General features: G+C 41.2%; 1 protein-coding gene across 1 annotated transcript in view; it reads right to left on the bottom strand.

Annotated features, from left to right (window-relative positions):
• The window catches only part of SASH1 (SAM and SH3 domain containing 1), a 98,696-nt gene that overhangs the window by 29,698 nt on the left and 48,106 nt on the right, over window positions 1-20,892 (bottom strand). Inside the window, exons 4-7 of the mRNA XM_008936129.1 lie at window positions 19,597-19,637; window positions 17,932-18,018; window positions 15,901-16,013; window positions 14,128-14,229 (exon numbers count right to left, since the gene is read on the bottom strand). Coding sequence (XP_008934377.1) covers window positions 14,128-14,229; window positions 15,901-16,013; window positions 17,932-18,018; window positions 19,597-19,637 — 343 coding nt within the window. The remainder of the gene's footprint in view (window positions 1-14,127; window positions 14,230-15,900; window positions 16,014-17,931; window positions 18,019-19,596; window positions 19,638-20,892) is intronic.

The raw sequence follows: 20,892 nt of genomic DNA, 5'->3' as shown, positions 1-20,892 counted from the left end.
CATTCCTGCCGTTGTCTTTCTTCCCATGCATTGTGTAATAACTACTTCCACGTCCTCTCTCAATACGGTTCAGGCAGGGCTGGTTCCCAGGGCTCTTCTTACCATACCAGTTATGCTCCCACGGTTTGGGTCAGTCACTGGTCTGTCTGGCATCTCAGAACTTGCTGTTTAAACCTGGTTATAAACAACTTCTCCAAACTGAAGCTCTGTCATTGACGACTTCTCTTTTTTTTTTTCCCCTCAGTCTTCCCAGAAGATCAAAACCAGCAGCCCAAGAAAGGGATGGGAAGGAAAAGGAAGGAGGAGACCTCATCTGCCTCGCTCACGAACTGCCACAGCTACAAAATATTCCTTTCCTCCTCCCTGCTCCCTACACTCCTCCTGAAGGCTCTTGAGGCTGGAATTAAGATGGACACAGCATTCCTCCAGCACTGACCAAGGGAAAACTCTGACCTTTTCAGATATACAGTGCAGTCCATATTCCCCAGCATCCCGTTTTGTTTTGCATCTGATCCAGTATGCTCAGTTCCAGCTGTTTTCCCTCAAGTATCAAACATTACAGAGACAAAAAAAAATTCCCCTCTCTCCAGCAGCAGTGACACAACAAGCTGAAACAATCCATTCCTTGTGAACGAGAAGACGACTTCGATTTTCAAGCCAGATCCAACGTTCAATGTGCTACTTCCTCCGTTTTAATCAGTTCAGAATGTGGAAGGCAGTGGGGGGAAGGGAAGGGAATGGGAGAGGAAAGGAGAGGAGAGGAGGCTGGCAGGGCTCGCCGGCTTGGCCAGGACAGCCCTGGCACTGGGTGCTGCTGCACATTCCCTCACGCAGCGCGTGCTCCAGCTGGAGCGTGGTATAGATCATGTACCTTACTTTGTTTTCGCCCGCGGTCCCAGCCAATTTGCTGCATTCTTAATGGTTGGCTCTAAAAACCCCCAATGCAACTTCCTGTCGGCGCAGATATCTGGGTTTCCACAGCGCGCTCATCCTCTTTTCTCCTTCTCCTTAATTAATCTTTACAAAAAAGAAAAATCCCCAACAAACACAAGCCAAAAAAAATTGGGGAAAAAAAAAAGTGCCGGTCTCTCCTCCTCCCCAGCAAAAATGCCTTTTGCTTATCCAGAGGCTGAATAAAAGACAGGCTAAATATAAAAATGCTTTCTGCTTTTCTAATACACTTAAATATCAGGATGTGGTAATAATGGTAGATGCCACAGGGCAGGACACCAATTAGCAATTGCATGGGTATGCTTTCAAAGGAACAAACAGTGCCTGAAGGTGTCAGGGCAGCTCTGAAATATTACGTTGCAGGCAAACACCTCACAAGACCATCATAATCACACCAGAGCAAACTAGGACACTGTCAATTACAGATTTCCCACAAGCTTCATGTTACTCCAAAACAAGAAGGAATACCAAATGGACCACATGTGGCAGTAGGAATTACCATTCTGCCATCCAAGAGCCACAGGAATGTGTTTATTATGGGTACAGGCTAGCTAGGTAATTAATAAACTTCCTTCAGGAAAAACAGGGTAAATGTAAAGAGTACCGGACTTGTTTATATCTAGATAAATTAAGCAGCAAGATGAGCATTAATTCAAAGATTATGGCTGGAACAACTTAGTAACATGTCATCAAGACAGACATATTTAGATAAGATGACGAATGGATTATTGACTGTAATCAAGAAGTTCAGTCAAGACTTCTTAGGCCATTAAGCGCATCCTGGCAAGAAACCATCATGCATACTCTGTACTCGAGATATGTTTATTTCAAGTGTAATTGCTCTAAATCATTGCTTTCCTTCATTATTTTTCGTATACCCTTGGTTTGCAAGACTACTGTTTGTAAAACTCTGAGCTCTCCAAGACTTAGAGAACAGTTCACACCCAGTACTCCTACCCAGGTTTTCATCAAAGAATGAACAGCTACTCTTACTTTTGCACCACTGGTATATGATAAAGACCTGTACCCCCTCAGGGTTACAAAGACCCAACAACTCTAACAAAAGGTTTTACCGCGTCTGACATGTGCATTCACAACTACCAACAGAAAAGCGAGCACCAACATAGCGTCAGTGCAAGGTATGACTGATGTCAAACCCAAGTGGCTGGTAGGCTCCCCAACACACTTCAAAATAAATGAAGCTTCATTGTCAGCAAGTGCCAACTGCCACTTCAGATTGCATGGCACCTTTTCGAGCTGGGGTCCTCTGTGGGCAGCGACAGATCCTTCCTAGTGCCAGTGCTCGGCCAAGAGAGGCAAGAACATCTAGTGTCTAACAACAGGAACTGTCAGATAATGGGTTGACTAAAACCAAAGTCAGTCTCTCTCCAGCAGTCTATTTCCTATCATACTGGACAGCATGTAGCACAGAAAATCTTCAGTAAAGGAAAATGATGGCTAAAATGTTCATGCAAAAAGGCCAAAAAATGTTGGTGACTATACCAGTGGTGCTGTTCGGGAAACTTTCTTGTCAAATAATGCTGATTCTTTAAAAATGAAACTGTTTTGGAAAAGGGTTACTTTTGATTCACTTCCTGTTTTTGAAACAATATTTTAAAAAAGGGCCTTAAATTACCAGAAGTTTCCATATTGGTACATGGGAAACAAAGCTTATTTTTCCAGCTTAAGCAATGCTTCTTTTACATCTAATGCTACACAGAAACCAGAAATGTAAAGCATTCAGGCCACAAGCGACATATTTGGAAATCACTGAACTTCGATGCTTTGACTTCCCTGACCCACTCTACCCTCCCCGCTTCCATGGAGACTGAACTGATTTTTTGGTGGCTGTCCCCAACTTTGGATGAAAAAAATCACCCCAACACATGGCTGGCCAGGCAACTGACTTCTTGGAGAGTAGTAAGTACATGAGTAAACCAGTGGAGGCTCCTCCATCTCCCTGTCCCCCAGCGCCCTGCCCGAGCAGGCCTCTCCCTGCACTCCAAGGGGAAAACAAACAGATTTGCAGTACTGCAAATAGGAACAACTTAACTTCCACCTCCTCCGCTCCAAATTTTTCCATCCGAAAGCCCATATGGCTCAACTTTTAATTATTTTGGCTAATGCTGTATGTAGTAATTCTGTGGTGAATGCTTAAGTGTTTCATTTCTGGTTTCCAGGGCAACATTACATCAGATCGCAGACAGCTGGCTCCACAGCCTTAAACCATTACAAATTGGCCAAAGACGAGGCACAAAAATCGCGCTCGCTTTCAAGAGAGCGCAGGACTCGGCCGGGGTGCCGGGGACCCGTCGAAGCCTGCGGGGACCCTTAGCGGGGCCGGCGGGGCGGAGCCTGCGGGGCCCCTTAGCGGGGCCGGCGGGTGGAGCCGCCTCTCCCTGCGCCGCTTGGAGCAAGTGCCTCCCCGGCACATCTGCAGTGCTCTCACGGCGCGGAAACTCGCCAGCTTGGAGAGCTCGGCTGCACAAACGCGCAAAGGACTGCGGGGAAACGGGGACTAAATTAACAGCATCTGGAAACACCAAGGACTGCATGCGGAGGACGGCGGCCACCACGTACCACATGGCTGGAAAACTACAAAGGGGCCAAGGCCCAGCCCCACCACACAGCTCTTCGCCGCTAACAAACATGGCCACAAATCTGTGAAGATGCTCTCAAATCCAGGAGAGATCAATTCCCTCTGCTACCTCTAGTGTCTCTTCTGAACGGAAAACTTTCTACTCCTGCACCTCTAAAGGCCACGCTTTGCATCACCTCATATGTAAGATCAAAGTAAAAAGTCTTACAGTCAGTAACAAATAGGAAATTAGCACGTGTATTTTGATATTCAAGAAGCTCTCTATAGTTCTGGTCCCGGTGCTGTCTTTGCTTTCTCTCCTACTTTTGTCACGCAGGCTTTTTGCTGCTGCCTGCTCTGGAGGCAGGGCATACGCCTTGCTCTGCTGCTCTCTAACATCCAGCCCATTTCACACACCATAGAAATAACAATCCTAACCTCCCTCTTTGAATTAGCGCTTCACACACGCCTGCATGCACACACAGAGAGAAAACTAACGTTTATTAGGGTACTTAGAATTAATTGGTAAAATGTAAACCAGAAGTAAGTAGCTAGCTCTCGGCAGGACTATGTTTGGAAACACTTCAGGGTTATAGCAGCAGCCCTTAAAAAATGCAAGGTAGGCAAAGCCTGCTAGCCAGGTCCTAATAAAATGTTTAAGAAACACTAGGACAACATCCAGTTAAAGCTATCATAACTTACTAATTTGTTTCAGTTCCATAAACAAAAACATATGTGAATTTACATGAGCTGTGTGAAGCCATTAAGAGAGATGCTTAAATTTTATAGTTTGCTTTATGCCCAGTAATAGTTCAGCTTCAAACAAGAAAATCCCTAGGAAACCTCCCATCTAAGAAACAAGAAAATCTCTTAATATCTGATTAAACCCAAGCCGCAATTATTTTTGGCTATCAGTCAATTCTTGTTCAGGAAACTGGGGCAAAACCCCACATTGAGACTCACGGGTGTATCACATCACATCCTCCAAGCCCTGGCTAGCCCACTTCAGAACTACGAGCTCTACAGTAAACGTAAAGAGATTCTGCTGTTTCCTTTAGGAGACGTGGCTACACGTGTCCTTTCTCTCTAACAGGCTTTACATCTGCCAAAAAAAACAATCACTCTAACTTTTAAAAAAATTTTTATTGAAGGTGCCTGGATAAAGTCAGAGAAAGGAAAATAGAAAAGAATTTAAAAGCACAAGGAGAAGAAGAATAGAACTGAGAAAAGCTACACATGCTGTGCCGTGCCTAAGAATAACCACAAAAGCCTTTTCTCTTTCTCCCTGTCTGAAACAGGAGGCACATCCTCTCCACATCACGCTCCATGCTCAGTGACTTACCAGCTTCGGCATTTATAGGCCTAAAGCTCAGTTTCGAGTAATTCCCCCTGAGTCCTCAACTGTTGTCAGCTTCGTAACCCTAAAATTTAGGAGCAGACACTTCTTCTTACGTATTGTATTCGCTCCGAATCCTGCGCACAAAATGCTTCTTCTCCGGAGTTACATTATCGGACACCAAACTGGCTCCGATTCCAGCGCTGAATATGTAAAGAAGAAAAAAGCACGATGCTGGACTCAATTAGCTGTTTTCTGCTCACTGATTGATTCCCCCAGTTACTCGCTAGCTGCATAACTTGCAAGAAAGGCATAAGTCATCAGCTCTAAGCAAATCTTCTATTCACCACAAGGAAAAAAGGGAGTGTTGTACATGGCAAACAATCCCTGTTTTCACTGACGAAGGCTTGCTGACCTCTTGCTGGCCTCCAGTTCCTTAATTACTGTCTATGGAATTTCAGTGAAAGAAAAAAACACAGAGAATCTCTGCAAAGCCAGGACGAAGACTGACCCTCAAACACGACCGCTAGAGTGGAGGCTGTGTCTATAGGAAATATAACTCAAGCCCTTTACCAGGCTTTTTTTCATTTTCACTTATTAATTCTTTTGACAAAAAAAAATAATCCTGAAAGTTTCCCTTTATAAAGGGATAATTTGGCAGAAAAATAAACCTTGCTTAAATGGTTTTTACATTAGTGAACCTAGAAACTTTCTTTTTTCCTTTCCCCTTGATTTCAGTGCTATAAAAAAGAACATCAGTAAGAACTGCAAAGGCAAATGATGTTTAATTCAGAAATCTCAGAATGGTCTAGAATTAGCCACACTGCGGCTTTATGAAGCATTATAGTTTGACTTCCAACATCTCCTCCTTGGCTGAGCTCAGAACTCTCTCTGTAAGAAATAGATTCTGAGATGCTCAAGTAAATTGACACTCCTCTTATAATCAACTATACCTAATCCCAAAACCTCGGATAAATCCAGAACTTGGACAACTTTTCTCAGAGCACAAGAAAACACGGACCAAAACCTCTACTAATTATCCACCAGCCATCCACTGGTGGAAAGCAGCAGCAAAGGCATACCACAATAGAACCCTCTTTAAGCCAAGAAAAGATTATCCTTACTCAGGGCCATGCCATCAGTGGCCCATTAATCTGGATTTGCCTCAGATCAATCAATCACACAGTGAAATCACAGTGGGACTAAACTTCCACTTGCTCTGATGACTGGCTGATTGTAATGCCCACCTAGCCAAATACCGTTTCTCCATCTCTGTACTAGTGACTGAACACAGCTTTCCTGCTCCCTAGCAGTCATGTAAATGAGATTTACTGGTGTGTTGTAGTTGGGTTCTTACTCCTGAATTACTTCAGCCCCAAAACTCTGAGGTAAAACCTTATGGAAAATTCTAAGCTTCAGATAAAACCAGCTGGTGTTGTCCAATTTCAATAACATACCAGCCCGCATCAAACGAAACATGACAGCAACTTCCTTGAAGTGTATCCCAGATTCCCTTAAAAGTTCATGGCCATGAGTGAAAACGTTCTAAGTTTGGAGCTTTACAACTTGAGTTTTGAAGGTTTTGGGTTTCACTAAGCAAGTTTCGCAAACCCCTAATCCTTGCAGAGGCTGTTTATAGAAAACTGTGTGAAGCTCAGAGTGATAATCCACATGGTATCCTGAGGTTACAAATAAAGGCCTTCAAAATTTTCAGAAAATTAATAGAGGTCATGAATGTTTTTGCCACTTCACATAATTAACTGCAAGAGCATGAATTTCAAGGGCTGTGTAAGTCTCAAACATGCAGTGGACATGTCAGACCCCCAAGGTAACCATGTCTGAGTTTGGTCTGTGATTACTTACAAGGAAATCAAAGGAGCATCCAACGGCTACGTTGGTGAAAGATATATTACACATTAGCTGGTGACGACAATACTTGCTGAAATTAGTGGGAAATATTTGTTGTAAGTAACGAGAGCACAAAAATTTAATTCTCCCAGGAGGTCTGTCTTGATACTAGAATAGCTGCTTAGGCAAATTCCTAAATGTTAACTGTTTCCAGGTTTTAGTCAATTTTGAGAAGCACATTGCCAATGCTTGCATCTGCAAGCCAGACACATTTCCTTATGGCAAAGTGTTTCTCTCACTGATTAGTATAATTAATTTTAATGACACTACAACTGTACTCATGTACCGCTTGTCATAGGTAGGTGTATGTGTCAGAATGAAGCTCTGTATTACATTATTCCCTACCCGTTACAACACAGCATTCCTTTCCACTACTCCTGCAGACTCCTCTACTCATGGGAAAGAGGTTCTCTAACAAGGCTCTCTCAACTGCATCTTGTGTTTTGGCAAGGCTAAGAGAGCCTGGGGAGAATCCTTATTCTTTAGTGTAGGCTGTACTATTAATGAATGGGGTACACCACTGGTGCTGGAAACCAACCTCCCGGCTTTCCAGAAAACCAAGGATGGACCAGCAATACATGAAATACAGTGACAGTCATATCAAAATTAAAAAAAAAAAAAAGAAAAAGAAAAAATGAAAGCCCTTTAGTGAAGGGTGTAGTAATTTAAATTACATTCTTACAGTATTTTCAAACAATCAAACTATTAACATTGCCATCCTAAATGCAAGGAAGGAAACACCAGCAGCGGGGAGAGGGGGCAAGTGGTAACGGACAGGAGCGCAATTAAAATTTTCTGTTGTACCACAAGTAAAGATTATTCAGCCTGGGTCTGCCAAATAAGGCAGTGAAACACATGGCTTTTGAGATTCCTAATTCTTGAACTGAGCAAGGCTTTTTTCTAATTTAACACCAAGGCTTGGTCACAGAAAAGACGGGGGCAGGGAGACCACACCGTGGATTACAGCATCTCCTGCTGGCTGATGCATGCAGGGAGAATAGGAAAAAGTTGTTGCCACCATCCTCCACCCTCTGGGTAATAGGCAGAAAAAGCAGGCAGCTGCCCAAGGGCAAAAAGGTATTAAAAAAAGCACCAAGTAATCTGTTAAAATGAATATTAAATTAATTTGCCTTCCCACCTCCTACCCTCCCCAAATTCGCGGCCAGACGTTTTGTGGTAAAGTAAGTCAACAGAGCTTGTCTGAATGCAGTTAAAACAGAAGTGGTTATGAACATGCTTAATTACAGTTGTTGCCTGCACATTACTGTAAGCTGTCTTCTCTGAGTCATGATAGCAGGAAGATTTTTTGCAGACCGTATGACAGAATAATTACATCCAGTCTTCACATCGGCAGGAGCAATTCCTACTGGCAGCGAGCAGGAGCTGTACTTGGGCTATGTTACTGTGAACTGATCGGCACCATTCTCTGGTGACAGTGTTTAGTCCCACCAGGGACACACACCTAGTCAAGCTGTATGTGATGACAATACAGGCAGGTCTTGCATGGTAAATAATCTACAGAAGTGATACAGTTTTATTCCTAAATAAATGTGTTTCTCCTGCAAATTCTTGAAAATTTCATGCCAAACAGGTAAAGAACTCCTTACAGCGTTCTGGAAAATCAAACACGAATACATCAATCAATGGTCTCTTGCTTCTATCATCACCCCACAGCACTGACCTCAGCTAAGACTGTGTTGTGTTCTGGGAACCATAATGATGACTTGTGTCTCTCCCATGAAGGTTTTTTATTACTGCGCCCATGGGAAACCCTGCTCTTATGCATGGATAGAGAGGGAGAAAAAGATCATAAAAAAATGTAGTAATTCTACTGCTCCTGGCTTTTACTGAGATGTGCTGAACGCTGTCCCTGAGATCAGTGAAGAAGGAGGGCAACCAGTGCTTCCCAGGACAGGTCCCTGCCGCAGGCATCTAGTGTGGGAATTTTGAGGCCTTGTCTTATTACAGGCTCTTTCTTCATCCTAACAGTTACTAGGCACTGACAGTATTATAGGACCTTGAATAGCAATAATAAATACACCATCCAATACAATAAGGCACATCAGTGCCTTTCAGGAAATCTTAACAGAAGCTGGGTCACTACACTCTGGAGCAAAGACAAAAGCTCTGCATTCATTCATATTCATGGTCAGCAACAACTCCCCTTTGCTACTTCAGAGAGCATGCAGGGCCTAGAATTGACAACAAGCTCTCCAAGAACTGAAACATAGAAACATTCTCTTCCAGCCTTCAGCCTTCCACGGGAAAAAGAACATTACAAAAATGGTAAGTCCTGTGGTAACAGCAAAAATGGGGATAATGTAGTACGTAGCTTTCAAAATGCTCCAAGCATCCATGTTGCTTCAGCTTAAACGCTACTGGTTAAATTAAAAAAAACCCTAATCATACTCTAGCCTCCATTGATATCCAATGCTGATTCCCAATATGCATCAACTTTGAGCTTAGTCCTAACAAGCTAAATGGACTATACCAAAAGGAGAGTTTTCCTCTTTCCTGTAACAGTTCTGTAGTATGAGCAATACTAATGGTAACAAATGGTTAAACATTTTAGGAATCCATTAGTAATAAGAATAAAAATCAATTTTAAAATTGCTGTGTTTGGAAAGCATCCACAATCTGAATCACTGAAATACAGTATAACCCTGAAGAATGTGGATTTGCTGTAGTCACATTTAGTCAAGGTAATTGGTGCTCCAGAAGTTATACTGTAATTATTTCCTTTCTTCCTACTCTTCACACTCACCAAACAACACAGTAATGACTGTCGTGAGCCAGAGATAATTCTATTAGACTTCATCATTTGTCAGAGTCAGCTTTGTACCACAGGTACAAATCCTGATCCAACAGCTTCAGCATCTCTTGGATTTAAAGGAATATGACACAAAGTCCGTTCTTGCCTGTTCTTCTGCCTGTGACACCAGTGGTAGACACAAACCAAATAATGTACATCCTTTCAATTTTTATCCCCATTTAATAACTTCGTAAATGAAAATGTCCTCCGGAAATAATATGAAGACAAGAGATGATCTCACTCCAGTTAGAGCTGTTGCTGCATGGACTCAATTTGCTGCCATGTTATGAAGCGGATCGGTGGAAGATGGAAAAGAGCAACAAGGAAGGGGAAGTTTTCCCCAGCACTGGCCTCACAGCAGATGCAGATATGCAGAGCATGCCTCTACATCTGCACTACTGCTGCCACTCTCCTCTGTGAAAACAACCGGGGTGCCAGCTTCCTATTGGTGATGGTGCTACGCTGACAGTCCTAGGTTAAGAAGTGGTGGGTGGGCAGAGAAGTAAACCAGCACTGCAGGCTTCCCACTGCCCATCTTTGGGTCATACTGTTGGAAGGACATGCTGGTTTTGTTCTCCCTGCTCATAAATTTTATGGCCTCTCTCCAGAAGCTGCTAAGGCCATGTGAGGCAGGTGGGGAGGTCTTGGGGGGAGCACAGTTCACTGTAGCACCCTTCAGACAGAGGCCAGCTACACTACCTGGAAGCTCACATGAATGCGCTCTGTATGGCTGACCCTTATCCACTGACCAAAACCGAAACACAGAAGCCTGATGAGACCAACAAAACAGCTCAGTCCAGAGATAATAACAACTTCCTTCAACTTGCATCTACAGAAACTGCCAGCAAAGTTAGTGCTTTGTTTCTGTGGCAGCACACATATGACACACTTTTGTCACCACCTCCCTCCTGCTTCTCTCCTTTCCAACACTCCAGCATCAAACATGGCAACTGGTACCAATTGGTAGTCCTCCAGCAGAAGGCACAGGAAAGGATTTATACTCATTTCTCCTAATGCTAGTCCTCCAAGCTGGGCTGGAACTGTACCAGCAGGGCTTGGGGGATGAGGCAGCCCTAGTTTCGATGAACTGAGAATTTCAGCCCCAAAAGTTATCAAATGAGCTTCTATCTTTAAGAAGCATAAAAGGCACCTCAGTGTAAAGAAAGAATTGATACAATTTTGAAGTCCTCTCTTTCCATGGACTTTCTGACTCCTGAGGACAAACAGGCCCTTATCTAAAATCCAGAAAGGGATCCATTTGTAATCTGCACCTGCTTTACATCCCAGCGCTTGGCACAAGGCAATGAAAGCTTGTCTAGCATTACTGTAAGCAGCCTTCATTCCAACACAGATGAAACATAAATATTCAGAAATAAACTTGTAAAATATGATGAGGCATTTTAGAGTTTTGATATATTTGACTAAAAAGAAAAACAGTTTCAACTGCATTCCCACTTTAGCAAATAAATAAAATGCATACTTCATTGTGAAACAAAAGGACCACAGTAGTGAGACCAAAACCTACAGACTGCTCTAAAATGGCAGAGATCCAAGTCACCTACTGACTTGGAAAGGCCTTTGTTTGTTTGTTTCTTAAGAGCAAAGAAACAGAACATACAATTAGCACAGCAATGACACTGGGCTGCCTCTGTTCAGATGCTGAGATGATGACCCTTCGATCCTTTGCGGTTCATCTTTAGGGTTTAGTTTTGTAAGGGTACAAAATGCAAGTTTCCATTTCCTGGCATAGTAATTTAAAAGGGGAGGAGCCAGGGAAAATAATCCTTAAATCGTCTTTAAAGTGAGTTACGGGTCAACATCAGTGATATTAGTCATAAACACATGACAGCTATACAAGTTTAAAAAAAAAAAAAAAGTCTTTTACAAAGCAAAATAACAACAACTAAGAATATTTGCCCTTTAGATGTCATTTTGTAGGTGGCTGTTCTTATGCTGTGAGCAGAGGACACTTGAAAGCAATGCAGTACTTCAAGACTCCAAACTCTCCAGACATTCTGCCTTTATTTTTAGACTCTCTCATTGCTTAAATTCTATGGCTTTTTTTCTTTTTTTTCTTCCTGAAATATAGTTATTGTGCAAAGTTAGACTAAGATTCTACAGAAAAACCTAGTGAACCATCCTCCCAAGTCCTCCTAAGTACCAACAGGCCTCCCTGCCTGCAAAGATACAATTTGGAAAGAAAAAAACCAAAACACCCAAACAACCATTATACTAGTGTCTTGATATCTCTCAAATTCCCAAGGTTACCAAACAAATGTATAGCAAGTCAACTAAAAAATACTATTTTTCTAAATTCCCTCAACCTGCTGTTATGCTAGACTAGTTGAGAGGTGTGCCTGCCCATGGCAAGGAAATTGGATTAGATGATCTCTAGGGTCCCTTCCAACCTAAGCCATTCTATGATTCTATGATCATGCCATTCGCTTTTATTATTTGTGTGGACAAAGTGTTTACAAAATGATCGTGCATGATCACAATGTTCCATTAACAACAACAATTTGGCCATGACACTGAAGAAAAAAAAAAAAAAAGACATCAGAAAAAATGCCAGCAGAACCAGAAGAGCCATTTCCCAAGAAGTTTTAACTTACACCAGAAACTTCAGTTTCGGTGACTCCTATTTTCAATTACTTTTTGAGGTTAGAAAACAGTAGGCCACCTGACAGAATGTTTATAACTACCTTTGCACATCTCAAAAGCTGGACATTTCAGAGTAATAGAGATGTCCTTTGGGTAAAACAGTCTGTGTGAACACATACCCTATCTCTAGGCATATCTGGTACTTTGCACTGTTTGTTTTTTCCCTCTTGCATGTCAATTACAGCCCAAAGTCTTTCACTTCAAATAACCCTAGTTTCTTTTCTGTTGGAAAGAGGAAAGCTCTGTTGGAAAAAGGAAGCTGACTTTTTTTTCTAGCATGAACTTTCATTTCTGCAGACAATCTGCTTTTCCTTGAAGGCAAGCAGTTTCACAGCTTTCATTAAGTGTAACCAGGGTAAAAATTAGAAGCAAGGGCAAAAGCCTTGACAAGTAACGATGGAATAGATATTTCCCCCCCCCCCCTTTAAACTAGAAGGAAGATGGTTCAAATCCTTTCAGAACAGCAAAGAGAGGCAACAGAGCTCTTGGCTTGAAGTGTAAAGATAGCTTAGGAAAACAATTTTATAGAAAAAGTGCCAAGTAGTTCCATTGGGGAGGAAATACTGAGTCATGTTTGGCCCTTAGAGGTATATACAGCTTTCAGTAACTTCAACACAAGCGTAAACTGCTATCAGAAGATTTAAGGGAGAAATTCAGTATCCTTCTAACATTTGACCATGGTAAATGAGAGTTTTGGGGATTTTATGCTATAGGGACCTTAGCCAAAGGCCTTAAGAAGGGAAAGTTCAGGCTATAAATACTAGACGGGAAAATATCAAGGCACCTTTCAGCCAGTTAAACAATCAGTGCAGAAGAGTCAGGATCCTTCCTTCTTTGTTCTTTGCACATTTTTTGTATATCAGAACAGACTATATGCTCTGCTCCCATCTAACTAGAGATGGACATAGTTTTGTTTTTTTTTTTAATACAAACAAGAAAATCCTTCTCCACCACAAAATATTTTAAACATCTCATAAAATGACATAGCATTCCTCTTTTCATTTAGGGACAAGAAGCTGTTTGCTGCAGTTAGCAGGAAATTCCATTGACAATAAATTAAATAAATCAATCAATAGTTTCAAAAGCCTATGAATCAATTCTATGAGTTACAAAGAACTTGGATTTGACAGCCGAATGTATTGTTCTCTAAGATTTATCTGTGAAATTTCAATTAAAGAAATGAAGTGGAATAGATTACTCTGTGAAAATGAAGATATTTGGAAGGAAAAAATAATTAATTCAGTATGGCATGACACAAAGACAGTCTGGTGCCCACAAAACCAAAAAAAGCTACATAGCTTAAAAGTAAAAATGAGAGAGGAAAACGGACTTACTGCTTATGGGTCTTACAAAAGCTGCAAGCTCTCTGAGCTCAGAGTTAGCAAACACAGAGGTAGAACTGTTTGAAAGCAGCTGGCAGCCAGGAGTTAGCTAGACCTTCATTTAGAGGGTATCAGCAAGGGCGAGGAAGGCCGGAAGAATGTTACTTCCCAGTTACTGTGGATCAGCAAAGTGAAACAGTTGCCTCTAAACAACCTAAAACCCTTTTATGTGCAGGTTGAACATGGGCATTTTTGCCGGGGATCACTTACGCTTTTGAAGCTCAGTGACAAAGGGCCAAATTTAAAATGGGGGAAAAAACAAAACAAAACAAACAAACACACCAAAACAATAAGACTCTCAAAATCTATGACAACAGACCCTGAAGATTTAAAATTCATGTTAAAGATTTTCTGCAGATGGAACATAGCATCACAAGGTCAAAGGATACATTTGCTATTAAAGAAATCACAATATAAATCAGGATATTTCTGTACTGCAATAGAAGAATTCAAATATTAAACTATACTGAGGAGCTATATCAGAATGACAGTTACTTACATTACAGTTGGAAGACCCATCAAATGTTGAGTAAGAACCATCAGGCCATTCTGTGGCTTCTACAGTGCTTGACTGCCTGTGTTGGGCTTCATACTCCTTCAGCTGAAATATGAAAGAAAGAGAGAACATTTCCCAGTAAGAAGGAACTTTCAATATTCATTAAAATAGCAAAACTTAGAATCCTTTCAGTTTCCTCCCTCCTGCACCATATCGTTATGGAACTAGGAAAATCAGAACTTTTGCATGTTTCAACATTTAATAATGAGGGTTTTTTTTTTCTTATTCTTAAAAGGGAGTGAACTGTAAATACTGAATTTTGATGAACTGTCATTGGTAAAACACAAACTACACATCCCCATCTCAGAGGCACTGTTTACAGCAGACAGACTAAATCACAATAGGCTGCCAATTTTCTTCATAAGGAAAATGATCTGCAGTAAAGACGAGGAACCATTTTTTATAAATTTAAAAGAAAAGACCATCTCTCCCATCTTCCAATAAAAGGCTTAAAGACATAAAACCAATCTTACTTGAGTCAAACTGTTGAGAAATAAGAATTGGTGAGATATATATATATACACATAAAAAGAAAGAAAAGTTGCTGCTAGCAGCTCAGACCACTAGATGGGAACAGTACCAGTACATGTATGAACCACACAGGTTAGGTACAAGTCTCCCCCCCAAATTTTTGACAGCAAAAAAGTAAATCATTCCCAATATTACCACCTGGTAGCTTTAAAATGTTGCCTTTTTTTTTTTTTTCCCCATTATATGATTCCTGGCAAAGCAATATTTTCTTCAGATAGTAACAATTTTATATTCTAGGATATCTATTTCTAGATGTAGTATGCTAGCATAAGCATTTATCTGAGTGCCAATTCATGATCTAAATCTACACCTCTAATGGAGCCATTCAGAATAACCTGTGTTCCATCACAGAATTTTGCACAAGGTTACAAAGTTCAGAAGTCATGTGGAAACCTCAAACGCTGACCTTTTGGCTCCTGACCAATCAAAATCTCAACCCTATCGCTGCACAAATACAATACCTTACATTTATTTTTCTTGTGTTTCATTAACATTTTGATTTTATAAAGAAACACTTGTGACAGTCACTGTACTTATTAAAAAATACATTCATGTTGATTTTTCATATCAAATGACAAAACTGGATGAATATGTTTACTTGAAGGCTATTAAAACAAAACATCACCTTTTTGGCTAAGAAACAAGCAGAAGAAATTTTAGCTTGAATGTTTGTATTTTTAAAAGTTTTAGTTGCTTGAAATGGAAGTCTTCAATCAAACTGCCCTTCAGCCATTAGCAGCAGGAAAATAGTTAAGAAATACAAGTGTTCTGAAACAAAGAAGGCAAACCCAGCAAAACCTGAAGTATTCTTTTAAGTACTTAAAATTGTGGACATATGTGATAAATAAAAGCTAGTACAGGTGAGACTCCTCTCCTGTACTTCAGACAGCTGCAGTGAAAAAATCTACACTTGAGCTTTTCTCTGACTGGCACCTTTTATTGCCAATGCAAAGCAGCAAATGCTTTTAGGACTCCATTAGTTTACTGTGCACTGGACATCCCTTTTTTGTTGAGTTAAATCTGTTATTTACCCATAAACAAATTAATTGCTAAATATTGATGTGATAAACAGGCAGGCCTTTTCCCGCTTCCCCTATGTTTTCTGAGCAAATGAAAACTCCAAATTGGCATATCCTACATTCTAAAACATGTTTCTCAAGGAACTGAAGTAGGTACATATCATACCCTAGCAAGTGCTTCCTCAATGGTGATCATCTTCTCTTTGACCATCATCATCAGCTGGATCCGCTCCTCATCGCTCATCGTGATCTCACTGGCTACATACCCTACGTCCTCTCCTGCAGGAAAAAAGCACAGAGATAGCAAGGAGGTGTAAGAGGTCACGCACAGAGTGGGGCAATGAAACTGGATTCTACCCAGTGCTCTGAAACCTGGTTGCCACATGGATCTGACTGGACACGTCCCCTGATCTGTTCAGGCTATCTAACCAGTCACTGAGCTGCCAGATGGTGCTGAAAGTATTTGGGATTTCAACTCTGGGACCTCTCCTTTTGGTATGTGCTTGGCATGTCAGCACGGATAATTAGAACTTGACTGGAGAGCCAGCAAGGACCCACACTTAAGTGAAAGGGCAAACGTGCCCCTTTTCGACCTCCTAAGTGGGCTCCTGTCATCTTTCAGTCTGTCTGAACACAGACACAGTGACATGGAGAAGCATCTGTTAGTAACACATGGATCTAATGGTTACATGTGGGGATTATTCAGAGATTCTGGGGAACTGGAAGAAAGCTAATGTTACTCCAGTCTTCAAAAAAGACAGGAAGGATCCAGGAAATTACAGGTCAGTCACCCTCACCTCCATCCCTGGAAAGGTCATACAATTACTCATTGTGGAAGTAATTTCTAAGTATGTGAGAGAAAAGAAGATGATCAGGAGTAGTCAGCACAAATTCAACAAGGGGAAATCATGCTTAACTACTCCAATAGTCTTCTATGATGGTGTGACTAGCAGGGTAGATGAGGGGAAAGCAGTGAATACTGTCTACTGTTGACTTCAACAAGGCTTTTGACACTCCCATAACATCCTCACAGGTAAGCTCAGGAAGTGTGGTTAGACAAGTGGACAGTGAGGTGGATTGAGAACTGGCTGAACTACAGAGCTCTGAAGGTTGTGATCAGCAGCGCAGACTCTAGCTGGAGGCCCGTTGCTGTTAGTGGTGCTCCCCAGGGGTCACTACTGGGTCCAGTTTTGTTCAACATACTCATCAATGACCTGGATGAAGTCACAGAGTGTACCTCCAGAAACTTTGCTGATGATACTAAACTGGGAAGAGTGGCTGACATACCAGAAGGTTGTCCTGCCAGTCGTGGGCTCACCAGTTCAAGAGAGACAAGGAACTACTGGAGAGTCCAACAGAGGGCTACAAAGATGATTAGGTGACTAGAACATCTGTCTTAGGAGGAAAGGCTGAGAGACCTGGGTCTATTCATCCTGGAGAAGACTGAGAGGGCATCTTATCAATGTTTATAAATATCTAAAGGGTGGGGGTCAAGAAGATGGGGTGAGTCTCTTTTCAGCGGTGCCCAGTAACAGGATTAAGGAGCTATAGTCACAAATGAGAACACAGGAAGTTCCACCTAAACATGAGGAAAAAGCTCTTCCCTGTGAGGCTTTCACAGCACTGGAACAGACACCCCAGAGAGGATGTGGAGTCTCCTTCTCTGAAGACTTTCAAAACATGCCTGAATGCAAGCCTGTGCAACCTGCTCTAGGTAAATCTGCTTGGGCAGGGGGGGTTGGACAAGATGGTGTCCAGCGGTCCCTTCCAAACCCCACCATTCTGTGATTCAAGCCTAAAGCAAATAGGTCAAAGTAACCACATGTCAGACAAAGGAGAAACACCTCTCAAATTGAAACAAATCAGCATTTCTCTCAACAAGTCAGGACGAGAAAAAAAAAAAAAAGGCATCTTGTTCATTTACAAATTAATATTAGTTACAAATATGTACACGCCACATCAGTTTGTGCATGCGCCATCACTGACAGTCAGGACAGAAGGTGTCCCAGCCTCATGTCTGCAGTCCCACGGAAAATGACTCACTTTTCTGAGCCCTTTCACAATGAACCAAAGCTGCAAAACTTCCAGACCCACAGACCCCCAGCTGCCACGTCGCTGCAAACGAATTTCACTCCTTTGTGATGCTGGCTCCTTCTATTTTATCTGGATAGGTTGTGTGTCATTAAAAACAACTTACCTTTTGAAGTCTGCCTCATTAGTCCTTTCTGGTTCTTTCGAAAGTTCTGCCAAAAAAACTTATTTTTCTTCTTCCAGTCTGCTTTCCCTAAACGGAAAGTGAGGAGGGAGGATGAGGGGAAAGGGGAAAAAAAAATCAGAAAGAAATATTAGTTAATAAATGCTAAAGAAGCTTTCAAGCATTATGTTCTATTTGTAACTCAAAAACAAGAATGAAAAAAAAAATTCTCATGTTTTCTGTTTTTCTTGACTTATTCTGTACTAGATTTAAGCTGATATAGCTATTTTAGGGAAATGCACATTCTTTTACAATTGCCAATGCTATAGAAGACTGAGATAAGCCAGTAACTTACATATTTTCAATTATAAACAGAAAATATTTTACATTCATTCTGATGTCTGTTGCATTGTTAATGTCAAGTCTGGAAGTGTTTTTGAAGTGTTTTGTTGGTTTATTCTCTTTAACTGGACCACAATTACGTAGCCTAAGCCACAAGTCAGATAAGTAATTTTCTAATACGTGTGTGCATATCTATACAGAAAATAAATGCTTTGCATATATATAAATGTGCACATGCATACACAAATGCACACAGACATGCTGCTATTTGGTATTAGAAATTCTATGAGACCACCAGCTACATCTGCCTCTTGCTCTAGACTGTACAAGGCTGGGTCTCCAAGTCCATTAATAACAGATCTGCATATGGCTTAATGACCCAGAAGTAAATAATTTGTTCTAAAAAGGAAACATGAGCTGGCTTAAGGTATAGGGCTGTAGCTGTTCTTTTGAACTAACCAGGGAACATGCTATAAAGTTTATGCTACCTGCAATAGAACGTACTGTGCCTGGTCTGCAAGAAATGTTACTGATGAGCTTTCATCCCTCTTCTTTTGAAAAATTCAAAGGAGCAATTTCACACTGTGCCATTGAGTTTCAGCATTTGACTATAATATTTCAGATCTTACCCTAGAAGACCTAGAACTGGGTCTACTGACTCTCTGAAACACAGTTTAAGCTTAGACTACATGGGTATGTTCCTAGAAAAACACTACAAAGAAACAGAAAAGCCTCCCATTTTTTTCTTTTCCTCTCCAATGAGCACAATAAAATTTGTCCAGAATTGTATCAGCTCAACTAATAAGTTAGGACAACAATATGAACTAATTGTAGTAATACAAAAAAAACAAAAAAACAAAAAAAAAAAAAAAAAAAAAAACCAAAAAAACCCACACGCAACAATAAGACAATGGAAAACAAATACACATTTAAGGATGCAAAATGTTTCAGAAACAAAGAGAGACTCTGGCATGACATGAACAAAAATAACAAACCCCCCAGTTTTTCACTGATGGTGGTAATTTTCAAAATACAAAGGGATAGGCTAGCAGTGTTTTAGCATGCAGACATTTGAAATTCAATATAACAAGTCAAAAGATGCATTTCTATCACATGACAATGGTGGTTGGGCAGTGTCAATGATCACTGAGACACCCAGCATCTAATGCAAAGATGCTGCAACTTGCCCTTCCCACACACACACACACACGCTGCTGGCTTCTGCCAGTGCTGTATTTACTCAGCTCTTCACAACCCAGCACAAGCAAAACTCAAAACCTGTTTAAGAATTCCATAGGAGTATCAAATAAAATGAAATGCACTGACCTACAGAGCCTTCTTCTGAACTTGATTTATGAATGGAGAGCCTAGGACAAAAAAAGAGAAATGGACTTATTGATGCAGTCTTCTCACATTTCATGGGAGCTGTCTGATTACAGTAAATTATAGTTTCCAAACAATATATCATGAGCTGTTTTCCCTTCCCTTTTCTTCCCAGCACAGCAAGTAGGAAACAAAAACTGAACCCACTGATCTGACCACAGTAACTGAGTTCCCCTCTTAAACATGCCTTTTGTGACCAGCGTAAAAAAATATACGCATACTGACAGAAAACTATGGTTAAAGGAAAGGAGTTGAGGTATCCCTCAGAAAAACACTTCTTCACATGCTTTCTCCTCTTTCATTTGTAAAACAGTCATTTGGCTACCTTAGAAACTGTATCGCTGGGATGCTGTATTTATTTAGCTGTACTTTCAGCCTATTTGTTTTTTATCTGAAAATGCTTTCTACATAAATATGCACTCATTAAACTTTCAGAATCCATTGTGTGGAAGAGAGCAGAGATTTAAAGACAAGGTGATGAAAGCTCGTCCAGACCCTATGAAGTGTGACCACAGATGACTGGAGAGTACAGCTTCTTTCTTCTGAGTCCCCTTCTGTGTGCTTTCCCACCAGTGTATACTCCCTCCCTCAAAAGCTATCTGGAGAGACTTATTTCAACAGAACATGGACTTTACAAACAACCCACTAAAATAGTAAGTAAATCTTTTGTTCTCAGTCTTTATGTTCATTGATCCAGTTTTCCATAATGGATTCCAGCTCAGTGCCAACAGTTCATTGTGGGATCTCTGATGAGACAACATCACCCTCCTTCACTGCCTTTTTTTTTTTCTTCTGTCTATATAAATGGAGCTAATAGAAATTACCAAATCTCATGCTTTTCTTTGAAGCCTTCCTATGGGAATCGCTATTTAACCACACTGTGCCAACCCAGTGAAATGACTTCTGCCAGCTTCAGTGGCTTTGCTGGAGGCTCCAAGCACAAAGCTGTACTACAGTGTCTTTGCCCACAGCCCAGCCCCGTGACATGACAATGTCCTATTGTGTGGTGGCCACGCTGCAGCCATGCAGAATGGCAACATGCACACCCCAGCACACCACGAAGACCTCAAGCCAAGTCGTTTTTTGAATGAGGCCCTGTAATGGTACACACATGCCCTCCTCTTGTTGCTGTCCAGTGTTTGCACAGGCTCCTTGCGTTTTCTTAGACCCCCAGAAGAGGGCAACGAAGAGTTTTTGATCAATTCAGTAAACCACCTGAAGGAAAAGTTTAGCTCAAGC

The sequence above is a fragment of the Merops nubicus genome, unplaced genomic scaffold, assembly GCF_000691845.1.
Source record: "Merops nubicus isolate BGI_N331 unplaced genomic scaffold, ASM69184v1 scaffold8212, whole genome shotgun sequence".
NCBI lineage: Eukaryota > Metazoa > Chordata > Aves > Coraciiformes > Meropidae > Merops > Merops nubicus.
Note: the sequence above shows the minus strand (reverse complement) of the source record. Positions and strands in the feature narration are given on the sequence as shown.